The sequence below is a fragment of the Ranitomeya imitator genome, chromosome 4, assembly GCF_032444005.1.
Source record: "Ranitomeya imitator isolate aRanImi1 chromosome 4, aRanImi1.pri, whole genome shotgun sequence".
Taxonomy (NCBI): Eukaryota; Metazoa; Chordata; class Amphibia; order Anura; family Dendrobatidae; genus Ranitomeya; species Ranitomeya imitator.
In genome coordinates, this window is record NC_091285.1 from 353,836,892 (window position 1) to 353,849,112 (window position 12,221).

The following is a 12,221-nucleotide window of genomic DNA, read 5'->3' on the forward strand; positions in this document are numbered from 1 at the left end:
CCTCCACGCAGTAGAAACTTGCTGTGAGGTAAAAATTCAAAAATCACACCAAAATGGCGGGCGGAGTGTGTCACAGTACGGCACGTTTCTGATTGGTCGCTCGCAGCAGGCGGCAACCAATCAGACACTGGACACTGTTGACGTCACTTATCTCCGGACATTAGCTTCGGACATTAGCTCCGGACATTAGCTCCGGACATTAGCTCTGGACATTATCTCCGCACATTAGCTCCGGACATTAGCTCCGGACATTAGCTCCGGACAAAGCCACGGAAGTTGGCACAAATTGCAGGAAGTAGTATTCTAGGCAATTAATCTCTGGACATTAGCTCCGGACATTAGCTCCAGACAAAGCCACGGAAGTTGGCACAAATTGCAGGAAGTAGTATTCTAGGCAATTATATATTAGATGCTGAATCAAAAACCAAGTGTCCTGATAGGATGGCATTGACTGTCATGTTTCAGCAGTTTTTAACAATGTTTTTCATTATATATAATAATACTTAGTGTTTTAGGAGCCCAAATAAGTAAAAAATAGGTAAATATAGCCTTCTTTTAGTGCTCATACGTGAAAGTCAAACATCAGTTGAGCTTATGATAATGGAAGTATATTAACAAGTTGTATGTTTTTCCATTTCTAACTCCTTCCCAACATAGGTTGTACTTGTACATTTTATGTCAGCTGCCTGTGTGTATATTGTACTTAGCAAACTGAGCCTGCACCATACCTGGCAGATGCTGAATGCCAGTCTCTGCAACAGCATGACTCCAGAAGGCACCTAAGGATGCTGGCGGGGCTTTATAGAAGACACTGATTTTAGCTATATACTGCAATATTATAATAATGCAGTATATAAAACAAGTGATGAGAGGAAAACAGGTTCAAGATCACTAAGGGGACTAAGAAATAATATAAACAAAAGTTTTGAAAAATAAAAAACAAAAATTAAAAACAGGAATTATATTACCTTTTTTCCCCTTTCAAAAATAAAGAAATTAAAAAGCTTATTTGGTTTTGCTACACAACAAAAACTGAAAAGTTTTTAGTTTTTTTCGGGCACCTCTAACGCTATAAAAAATGCAATAAAATGTGATCAAAATGTCATTTGTACCTTACAATGGTACCAATAAAAAACAACAGCCCTGTTGATGGTAAACGGAAAAAGTTACAGGTCTCAGAAAATATCAACACGAACTATTGTTTATTTGCAAATTTCTTATTTTATTTTCACAACTTAAATAATATTTGTTTTTAAAGTTTCGCATTGCTGTAATCATACTGATCTGGATAATCTTACTAGCAGGTCATGTTTACTGCACATTGAAAGCTGCTAAAGCAAAACCTTTGAAACTATGGCAAAATAGAATGAGCGCATGTGTGGTAGTGGATCACCTTTTCACCGCATTTGGAATTTTTTGTTCCTAAGTTACTGTTCATGACATAGCAAAACAAATGGCATCATTCAAATCTGTAGCTCATACTACAAAAAACACATACTATAATAGCTATGTTGTTGACAGAAAAAAATTATGGTTCTTGAAAGAGAAATGGAGTAAAAAATGAATGCTCAAAAACAGAAAATCACCCTGTCAGGAAGGTGTTAAACATATCTAGCTTGATAAATCCATGTATCTATATTTTGGGCCCATAGGTAAACGTTTTGAAATGCCAAATAATGTTATCTTGAAAACTTGAAAACATTTTTTGAAGTACACTGTTCCTTTCTTTTCAGCTACTGTATTAATGGAAATGTAATTTGCCATGGTGAGCATTATTTTATGTAGTATAAGCTATGGCACTATCCATTGTAGGAGATAGAGTACAATTGATTTGTTCATTATGTTCCAATTGCTCTTTTTAATTTACTGATTATCAATAGATAATACTAATTTTCACCCACTCCCCCCCAAAAAATAAACTATTGTGACCTTGCTAAATGTCATTTGTAAGAGACAACATTCACACTTGTGTCTTTTTTGTCTGTATTTTTGTGTCTGTATTTAATTAAGGATTGCATAGTGATCTACATTATTTTTGCATCAATTAACCAAAGCCGTATTTTTTTGTACTGTTTTGACTATGAAAAAAAAAGCATGTCTCTAAAATCAAATGTAAAGGGAACAGGTCACCACACATAACGCTATTTACCTGTAGATATAGATATTGGGCTAATGTTACTAGCGTTAGAAATATGAAGTGCAGCTTCTGGGAGTAAGTGGACTTTATTCGTCCTGGGAGCCATCAGCTTTCAGTCATACAGGCGTGCTGGTGCGGCTACATTCATTGTTTATAGTGCTGTGAGACATAATTATAGCCACGCCAACATGCCCGTATGACTGAAAGCCGGCTCCTCCTGGGAAGAACAAAGTTAATTTTCTCCAGTGAGTCGCAATTTCATCATGGAATTCTACAGGTTAATAGTCTAATCCAATGTAACAGACTTTCCTATAAGCTACTCACTAGTACATATTAGACAACAACAAAAACATGTATTAGTTATGAAAGCTCTAGCATGAAAAAAATATAAATTAATCTTTTAGAGCATGGTATGTTATAACATGGTATGTTATATGGGTGCGAGTCTCGACTCACTCGCACCCATATAAGCTTATGGGTGCGAGTGAGACAACGCACATCACTTAGATATCATCCGAGTGATGTGTGATATACGTTGACCCCGGCAATGGAGGAGATGGAGAAATTGATTTCTCCGCCTCCTCCGCAGCTGTGCTCTGATCTTCTCTGTACGAGAGGCTTGGAGCACAGATGCATGACACTCTGCTCCCGCTCGCAGCAGAACAGGAGCCAAGAGTCATTAGCATTGGGTGTTATAATTTAACTTTTACCCATTTATTCAGGAAAACCACTTATATTGTTGTCTTGATGATGATGCAATATATGTTTTGTGCAAATATTATTGTTAAGTTGATTCATTTATTTTTAGAAAAACCTACTCCAACACCTACAGGTACAGTTAAAACACCTGTAATTTTATTGGTGTTATTTCATTTTATCTTCTTACCTTTTTCTTTTCATCTTATTTGTTTGCCATGTTGCTGCAGATGAACTGCTTATTGATTACATTAAAACTTGTTCTATGTAATTTCAAGTAAATTCTTTCTTTCAGAGGAGCCAACACCATCAACATTCTCAGACTACGAAGGTACAATGAGGACACCAATAAAATATCAATATTATATAGCAATAATTTGTTAAATAAATTTAGTGTGATTAAATTCTGAAATAATAATATAATCAAGCAAACTAGCAACTCATTCCACAGACATGGGTACAAAAAAATCCTGCAAGATATTAACCAGGTAAAATACACCTCTCACAAAGCAAAAAGGTAAAGGAAGCACTATAGATTAGCAGATTCTTCACTGGACTCCAGGTCCAGTGTCCAGGTCAATAGCACCTGGTGGCTAGACGGGAGACTGTGAATCTTTTATCTTCTAGTGTATCCAGTGCAGCATTTGATTTGTCAGGGTTCATGTATCGTCTGTTCGATATGACGCCAGGTACCATTGGCCTGGACACCGAATGAAATTATTGCGAATTAATCTACTCATCTCATCGCATCTTTCATCTTGTAAATGATATTTTATCTTTACAGGCCTTGAAAATCAAGCTTACATCAAAATTAAAATAAAACCTTTCCAGTATTGTTAGATTCTTATGTACAGCATCTATTAAATGAATTCTCCTTAAAATCTCAACCACTTCTGTACAGTGTTCTGTGTTTCTGTCACTTTTCTAACAGTTGTCAGAGCTTATTAAAAGGGGCATTGACCAACCAGCATGCAACAAATTAACTGCTTTGCACTCCAGAAAACTGATATAAACTATGGCTGAAATCGGAACCAGCTCATATATACAGTAGCTAAGACTTAATTTACTGTGCCACAGACAGCATTAAAGTACAATAAGGCATGTGACTCTTGATAAATCTGGTGCACCTTACACCAACAGTCTTTACAAATTCCCCTTATGATTGTTGCTGCAGATGTTCTGTTTGCAGAAACCTGTTAGTTCGCATTAGAAGTTCAAATAAATCTGTGGCAAATTATGCTGTGGATTCACTGCAAGTTTTACTCTTTGTATAAGATGAAATCTGTAATGAAAATTGCAGCATTCCTGCGTAAGAATGAGCATGCGGTGTTTCATCTGACTGTGATCCGATTCTTTCGCCTGAGAGTATCACAGCACAGGTGTGGAGAAGACAGAGGACTTCATTTCTCCATCCTCTCCTTTGGATGACAACCAACTGCAGTCTGATTTTCCACATGCATTCAAAGACTTGTATGGGTGCACATGATCCGAATATTGGTTCCACACGCAGCATGCTGTGATTTTTTTCTCATGTCGAATCGGCATGAAAAAAGGGCTAGTTGCCACTGCCGCATAGTATAATGTTGGCCTGAGTGCGCTCCCAAAAAAACCTCAGCGCTTACTCGTTTTATATGCTCAAGTGAGCGAGCCCTTTTAGATAGTAGGTTCCCTCCACAGATCCACACACTGCTTTTTTAGAACCTCATACATTTTGGATTAAAGTTTGCTATACCCATCCATTTCAGCTGGATTGGTTGACCATCTAAGGTGTGCGGGGGTCTCCCAACTCTATCCTGACAGATTATGTCAGAGGTCATAAGAATGAGAGAATTTAAATTCATTCTCCAGATCCATATATTCTGAGGGGTGATAAGCCACTGCCAGTTTATTCTAGAAGTGGCTCTTTGGTAAAGAACACAGGAACCCCTTATCTAGCCTAAATAAATATTTTTATGCCAAACAATAGTGCGTGACCAGTGAATTCACCTTTTGTGCAAGATATAGAAGTTAATGATAAGGTGAAAGTATATTGTTACAGATATTCTTCTTCTTCTTAAAATGAATTAGTTAAACGACTTGCATGAGTTAATGAATGAGTAGCATAGAGCAACACGAGATTGTAAACCAAAAACCTTTAAACTAAGATACACATCCTAAGTAGAGATGAGCGTACTTGTTTGGAAAGCGTCCGTCAATCTCAAATTCAGCACGAACATAGCACATTCGGAATCGTGTTCGGTTTCACCAGCATCTTTACTCAAAGTCGGTATAATTTGGTCACAGTTCAGTAAATCATCATGTTTCCACTAATGCTTTTGTTATTACTTTGGCTAGGATAGTAGTGTTGTATGATGGGCGGAGGAATGGGGGATGTGTTTGATGAGGGGAGAGAGAGTGGAGAGGCACACTCTTTTTTTTCCCTTAACTTTATGTGTGTTGATTACAGCAGCCAATCACGGCGTAGAAACCATCCACAACATCATGACACAGGGTCTTCTGTGATTGGCAGCCAAAGTCACATGTCCCTGGCCATATAAAAAGTTGATATCTTGTTTTGCTGGTGCCATTTGCTCAGTGTCACAGTGCACAGTGCAAAGCCGCTCCTGATAGTGCTGAAAGTGAACTTGTCAGTTAGCTAGATAAGTTCCTGTCCTGTGTGAAATCGATCTTCCAGTGTCTAACTACATTGTGAAACAATTGTATGGCAGTCTCTGGATGCCCCATTTGCTACTACAAATCATTTGTGATAAAACTATGTTTCAGTGACAAATCCGAAGGCCAGATTTCCACTTAAAAATCATTAGGCATAATAAAGGGGTACAGCCACAAGGTCAAATGAACTAATCCAAATAGTTTGTGACAAAATTGTGTTTCAGTGACAATTCAGAGGGCCAGATTTCCACTTAAAAATCATTAGGCCTAATATTTGGGTGCAACCACGAGGCCCAATTAGCTAATGCATATAGTTTGTGATAAAACTGTGTTTGAGTGACAAATCAGAAAGCCAGATTTCCACTTACAAATCATTAGGCCTAATAGTGGGATGCAGCCACAAGGCCCAATTAGCTAATACAAATTGTTTTTTTATAACACTGTGTTTCAGAGACAAATCAGAAGGCCAGATTTCCTCATGAAAATTGTTAGGCCAAATATTGGGGTTCAGCCTTGAGGCCCAATTAGCTACTCCAAATTGATTGCGATAAAACTGTGTTTCAGTGACAAAGTAAAAGGCCAAATTTCCACTTAAAAATCGTTAGGCCTAATATTGTGGTGCAGCCATGAGGCCCAGTTAGCTAACCAAAATTGATTGTTTTACAGCTGTATTTCAGAGACAAATCAGAAGGCCAGATATCCACTTAAAAATTGTAAGGCCTAATATTGGGGCGATGCCATGAGGTCCAATTAGCTAATCCAAATAGTTTGTGATAAAACTGTGTTGCAGTGAGGAATGAGAATGCCGCATTTCCTAATCAAAATAATTTGGACTAAAACTCTGTTGCAGGCACCAGTCCTCATTTTATATTCCAAATTGTTTGGGATAATAGTCTTGTGCCAGCACCAGGCCTCATTTTATAAAACAAATCATTTGGGATAATAGTCTGTTTCAGGCACCAGACCTCATTTTATAATCCAAATCATTTGTGATAATAGTCGTCAGGCTTCATTTCTAAATCTAAATTTTTTTGTTAATTCTGTGGTTCTGTCACCAGCCGACCCTTCATAATATAAATCCTTTGTGCTAATAATGTGTTGCAGGCACCAGGCCTCATTTCATAATTCAAATTGCTTGAGATGAGACCTGGTGCTTGTACCAGACTAGTAGGGTTGAGCGAAACGGGTCGTTCATTTTCAAAAGTCGCCGACTGATTGGCTTGCTGTCCGCGGCGTCACAGGGGCTATAAAGGGGCGTTCCCGCCGACCGCCATGTTACTGCTGCTGATCTGAGCTTAGGGAGAGGTTGCTGCCGCTTCGTCAGAAGCAGGGATAGCGTTAGGCAGGGTCCATTAACCACCAAACCGCTTGTGCTGTAGCGATTTCCACTGCCCAACACCACCTTCGGTGTGCAGGGACAGTGGAAGCTACATTTTTTTTTTTCCCCTCAGCGCTGTAGCTCATTGGGCTGCCCTAGAAGGGTCCCTGATAGCTGCATTGCTGTGTATACGCCGCTGTGCAAACCAACTGCTTTTTTCAAAGCAGAAATCCTCTTGTTCCTTCCTTTCTGCACAGCTATCTTTTTTGTTTGTACACACTTTTTATTTAATTTGTGCATCAGTCCACTCCTTATTGCTGCCTGCCATAGCTGGCTGAGATTACTGCAGGGAGATAGTAATTGAAGGACACTCCCTGTTTTTTTTTTTTTTTGTGGGAGATTAAGATTGACATTTCTGCTAGAGTGCCATCCCTGTGTGTGCCATCTCTCACTCAGTGGGCCATAGAAAGCCTATTTATTTTTTTTGCTTGATTTGGGTTATAAAATCTACCTGAAAAAATCACTACATCAATCAGTGGGAGAAAAATATTGGCCTCAGGGCTTGTGTGCCACTCTTGACTCCTGTGTGTGCCATCTCTCAGTCAGTGGGCCATAGAAAGCCTATTTATTTTTTTGCTTGATTTTGGTTCTAAAATCTACCTGAAAAAATCACTACATCAATCAGTGGGAGAAAAATATTGGCCTAAGGGCTTGTGTGCCACTCCTGACTCCTGTGTGCATCATCACTCACTCAGTGGGCCATAGAAAGCCCTTTTTTTTTTTTTTTTTGCTTTATTTGGGTTCTAAATTCTACCTGAAAAAATCAATAAATCAATCAGTGGGAGATTAATATTGGCCTTTGGGCTTGTGTGCCAGTCCTAAGCGTGCCATCTCTCTCTCTCAGATAGTGGGCCATAGAAAGCCTATTTATTATCTTTTTTATTGGGTTTATAAATTTTCCCTGGAACAAAAAAGAAAAAAGTGGGAGATTAATATTGGCCTCTGGGCTTGTGTGCCAGTCCTGAGCGTGCCATCTCTCTCACAAATAGTGGGCCATAGAAAGCCTATTTATTTTTTTGCTTGATTTGGGTTCTAAAATGTACCTGAAAAAATCACTACATCAATCAGTGGGAGAAAAATATTGGCCTCAGGGCTTGTGTGCCACTCCTGACTCCTGTGTGCATCATCACTCACTCAGTGGGCCATAGAAAGCCCATTTTTTTTTTTTTTTGCTTTATTTGGGTTCTAAATTCTACCTGAAAAAATCAATAAATCAATCAGTGGGAGATTAATATTGGCCTTTGGGCTTGTGTGCCAGTCCTAAGCGTGCCATCTCTCTCTCTCAGATAGTGGGCCATAGAAAGCCTATTTATTATTTTTTTTATTGGGTTTATAAATTTTCCCTGGAAAAAAAAAAAAAAGTGGGAGATTAATATTGGCCTCTGGGCTTGTGTGCCAGTCCTGAGCGTGCCATCTCTCTCACAAATAGTGGGCCATAGAAAGCCTATTTATTTTTTTTTTTTTGGTTTTCTAAATTCTCCCTGAAAAAAAAAGGGAGATTAATATTGGCCTTTGGGCTTGTGTGCCAGTCCTAAGCGTGCCATCTCTCTCTCTCTCTCAGATAGTGGGCCATAGAAAGCCTATTTATTATTTTTTTTATTGGGTTTATAAATTTTCCCTGGAACAAAAAAAAAAAAGTGGGAGATAAATATTGGCCTCTGGGCTTGTGTGCCACTCCTGACTCCTGTGTGCGTCATCTCTCACTCAGTGGGCCATAGAAAGCCTTTTTTTGTTTTATTTGTTTTCTAAATTCTCCCTGAAAAAATCATTTTATTTTATTTGGTTTCTAAATTCTTCCTGAAAAAATCATTTTATTCTATTATTTTTTTTCCTAAAGTCTCCCTGAAAAAAACAAAAAAAACAAATCAGTGGGAGATTAATATTGCCCTTTCTGCTTGTGTGCCAGTCTTGACTCCTGGGTGTGCCATCTCTATCTCTCTCTCTCCAATTGTGGGCCATAGAAAGCCTATTATTTTTTTAGCTTGATTTGGGTTCCAAAATCTACCTGAAAAAATCACTACATCAATCAGTGGGAGATAAATATTGGCCTCTGGGCTTGTGTGCCACTCCTGACTCCTGTGTGCGTCATCTCTCACTCAGTGGGCCATAGAAAGCCTTTTTTTGTTTTATTTGTTTTCTAAATTCTCCCTGAAAAAAATCATTTTATTTTATTTGGTTTCTAAATTCTTCCTGAAAAAATCATTTTATTCTATTATTTTTTTTCCTAAAGTCTCCCTGAAAAAAACAAAAAAAACAAATCAGTGGGAGATTAATATTGCCCTTTCTGCTTGTGTGCCAGTCTTGACTCCTGGGTGTGCCATCTCTATCTCTCTCTCTCCAATTGTGGGCCATAGAAAGCCTATTATTTTTTTAGCTTGATTTGGGTTCCAAAATCTACCTGAAAAAATCACTACATCAATCAGTGGGAGATAAATATTGGCCTCTGGGCTTGTGTGCCACTCCTGACTCCTGTGTGCGTCATCTCTCACTCAGTGGGCCATAGAAAGCCTTTTTTTGTTTTATTTGTTTTCTAAATTCTCCCTGAAAAATCATTTTATTTTATTTGGTTTCTAAATTCTTCCTGAAAAAATCATTTTATTCTATTATTTTTTTTCCTAAAGTCTCCCTGAAAAAAAAAAAACAAATCAGTGGGAGATTAATATTGCCCTTTCTGCTTGTGTGCCAGTCTTGACTCCTGGGTGTGCCATCTCTCTCTCTCTCTCTCCAATTGTGGGCCATAGAAAGCCTATTATTTTTTTAGCTTGATTTGGGTTCCAAAATCTACCTGAAAAAATCACTACATCAATCAGTGGGAGATAAATATTGGCCTCTGGGCTTGTGTGCCACTCCTGACTCCTGTGTGCGTCATCTCTCACTCAGTGGGCCATAGAAAGCCTTTTTTTGTTTTATTTGTTTTCTAAATTCTCCCTGAAAAAATCATTTTATTTTATTTGGTTTCTAAATTCTTCCTGAAAAAATCATTTTATTCTATTATTTTTTTTTCCTAAAGTCTCCCTGAAAAAAAAAAAAAAAACAAATCAGTGGGAGATTAATATTTACATTTGTGCTTCAGTGACAGTCCTGCGTGTGTGGCATCTCTCTCATTTGTTGCCACCAACAACAGAGTGTGTAACATTGTGCCTGATTTTCGTTGTGGTCTCACTCACCTGTAAAGGGGTAGCTAAATCATACTGAAGTTATAGCTCACCGTGTAATTTGTGTGACAGCAACAAATACCGTTAGTTTGTTTACGTTTTTAAAACAATGAGGAAGTCTGGTGGAAGAGGTCGTGGCCGGGGGCGTTCATTGTCAGCTGGTAATGAGGGTAGTGGTAGTGGTGGAGCATCAGCTGGTCATGGGAAAAAAAATATTGCACCTAAGTCTGGAGCTGTGGAGCCAGGTTCGTCGTCTGGCTACACAAGGCCTCGAACGCTCCCTTTTCTGGGAGTAGGAAAACCGCTTTTAAAGCCGGAGCAGCAAGAGCAAGTTTTGGCTTATCTTGCTGACTCAGCCTCTAGCTCTTTTGCCTCCTCTCGTGAAACTGGTAAATGTCAAAGCAGCGCGTCGTTAGTGGATGTTCACGGTCAGGGACAAGTCGCTTCCTTGTCCTCTTCAGCAAAAACAACAACAGAGAAAAATGCAGCAGGCGACACAACGGGTTACTCCATGGAGCTCTTTACACATACCGTCCCTGGCTTAGAAAGTGAAGCAGTTAACAGTCCATGCCCATTACAAGTTGAATCTGACATGGAGTGCACTGATGCACAGCCACAGCCAGACTACTATGCTGGTCCTTTGACTCAGACCACAACATTGCCCTCGCAGGGTAATGATCAAGAATCAGACCCTGATGAGACTACGTTGCCCCATCACGAACGCTATACCACCGACCGACACGGTGACACAGACGAAGTTGCACACGAGCTACAAGAAGAGGTAATAGATGACCCAGTTCTTGACCCCGATTGGCAGCCATTGGGGGAACAGGGTGCAGGCGGCAGCAGTTCTGAAGCGGAGGAGGAGGGGCCGCAGCAGGCATCAACATCGCAACAGGTTCTATCTGCCGGGCCCGTATCTTGCCCAAAACGCGTGGCAAAGCCAAAACCTGTTGGAGGACAGCATGGCCATCCGGTTAAAGCTCAGTCTGCAATGCCTGAAAAGGTATCCGATGCTAGAAAGAGTGCAGTCTGGCATTTTTTTAAACAACATCCAATTGATCAGCGCAAAGTCATCTGTCAAAAATGTTCAACTACCTTAAGCAGAGGACAGAATCTGAAAAGTCTCAATACAAGTTGCATGCATAGACATTTAACCACCATGCATTTGCAAGCCTGGACTAACTACCAAACGTCCCTTAAGGTTGTAGCACCGTCGGCCAATGAAGCTAGTCAGCAACGCAACATCCCTTCCGGCAGTGTAGGGCCACCATTTTCCGCACCACCTGCAGTATCTGTGCAGGTTTCTTTGCCAGGCCAAAGCAGTCAGGGTCAGGGAATCACCAGTTTCATAGTAGGAAACACTGCATCTAGGGCACCGGCGGCAACAATACCATCTCCCACCGTCTCTCAGTCTGCCATGTCCACCGGCACCCCCGCTAGTTCCACGATCTCCAGCTCTCCAGTCCAGCTCACCCTACATGAGACTATGGTTAGAAAAAGGAAGTACTTAGCCTCGCATCCGCGTACACAGGGTTTGAACGCCCACATAGCTAGACTAATCTCGTTAGAGATGATGCCCTACCGGTTAGTTGAAAGCGAAGCTTTCAAAGCCCTGATGGACTACGCTGTACCACGCTACGAGCTACCCAGTCGACACTTTTTTTCCAGAAAAGCCATCCCAGCCCTCCACCAGCATGTTAAAGAGCGCATCGTCCATGCACTCAGGCAATCTGTGAGCACAAAGGTGCACCTGACAACAGATGCATGGACCAGTAGGCATGGCCAGGGACGTTACGTGTCCATCACGGCACACTGAGTAAATGTGGTGGATGCAGGGTCCACAGGGGACAGCAAGTTTGGGACAGTTCTGCCTAGCCCACGGTCTAGGAAACAGTTGGCTGTAGCCATTCGAACCCCCTCCTCCTCCTCTTCGTCCTCCTGCAGAAGCGAGAGCTCGTCCACAGACCGCAGTCGCACAACCACTCCATCCGCAGCTGCCACTGTTGCACACCAGGTCTCCCATTATGGGGCAGCTACTGGCAAACGTCAGCAGGCTGTATTGGCTATGAAGTGTTTGGGCGACAACAGACACACCGCGGAAGTTCTGTCCGAGTTCTTGCAGAAAGAAGCGCAGTCGTGGCTGGGCACTGTAGATCTTGAGGCAGGCAAGGTAGTGAGTGATAACGGAAGGAATTTCATG

At 40.6% G+C, this 12,221-nt stretch overlaps 1 protein-coding gene across 22 annotated transcripts in view; it reads left to right on the top strand.

Moving 5' to 3' along the window:
• LOC138676110 (mucin-19) overlaps positions 1 to 12,221 on the top strand; it is a 769,116-nt gene that overhangs the window by 501,951 nt on the left and 254,944 nt on the right. For 18 of the 22 annotated variants that reach the window (XM_069765013.1, XM_069765031.1, XM_069765021.1 and 15 more), the window contains 3 exons: positions 1,734 to 1,765; positions 2,946 to 2,969; positions 3,129 to 3,164. In XM_069765013.1, coding sequence (XP_069621114.1) covers positions 1,734 to 1,765; positions 2,946 to 2,969; positions 3,129 to 3,164 — 92 coding nt within the window. The remainder of the gene's footprint in view (positions 1 to 1,733; positions 1,766 to 2,945; positions 2,970 to 3,128; positions 3,165 to 12,221) is intronic. The other 4 variants (XM_069765017.1, XM_069765029.1, XM_069765035.1 and 1 more) reach the window with 2 other exon arrangements.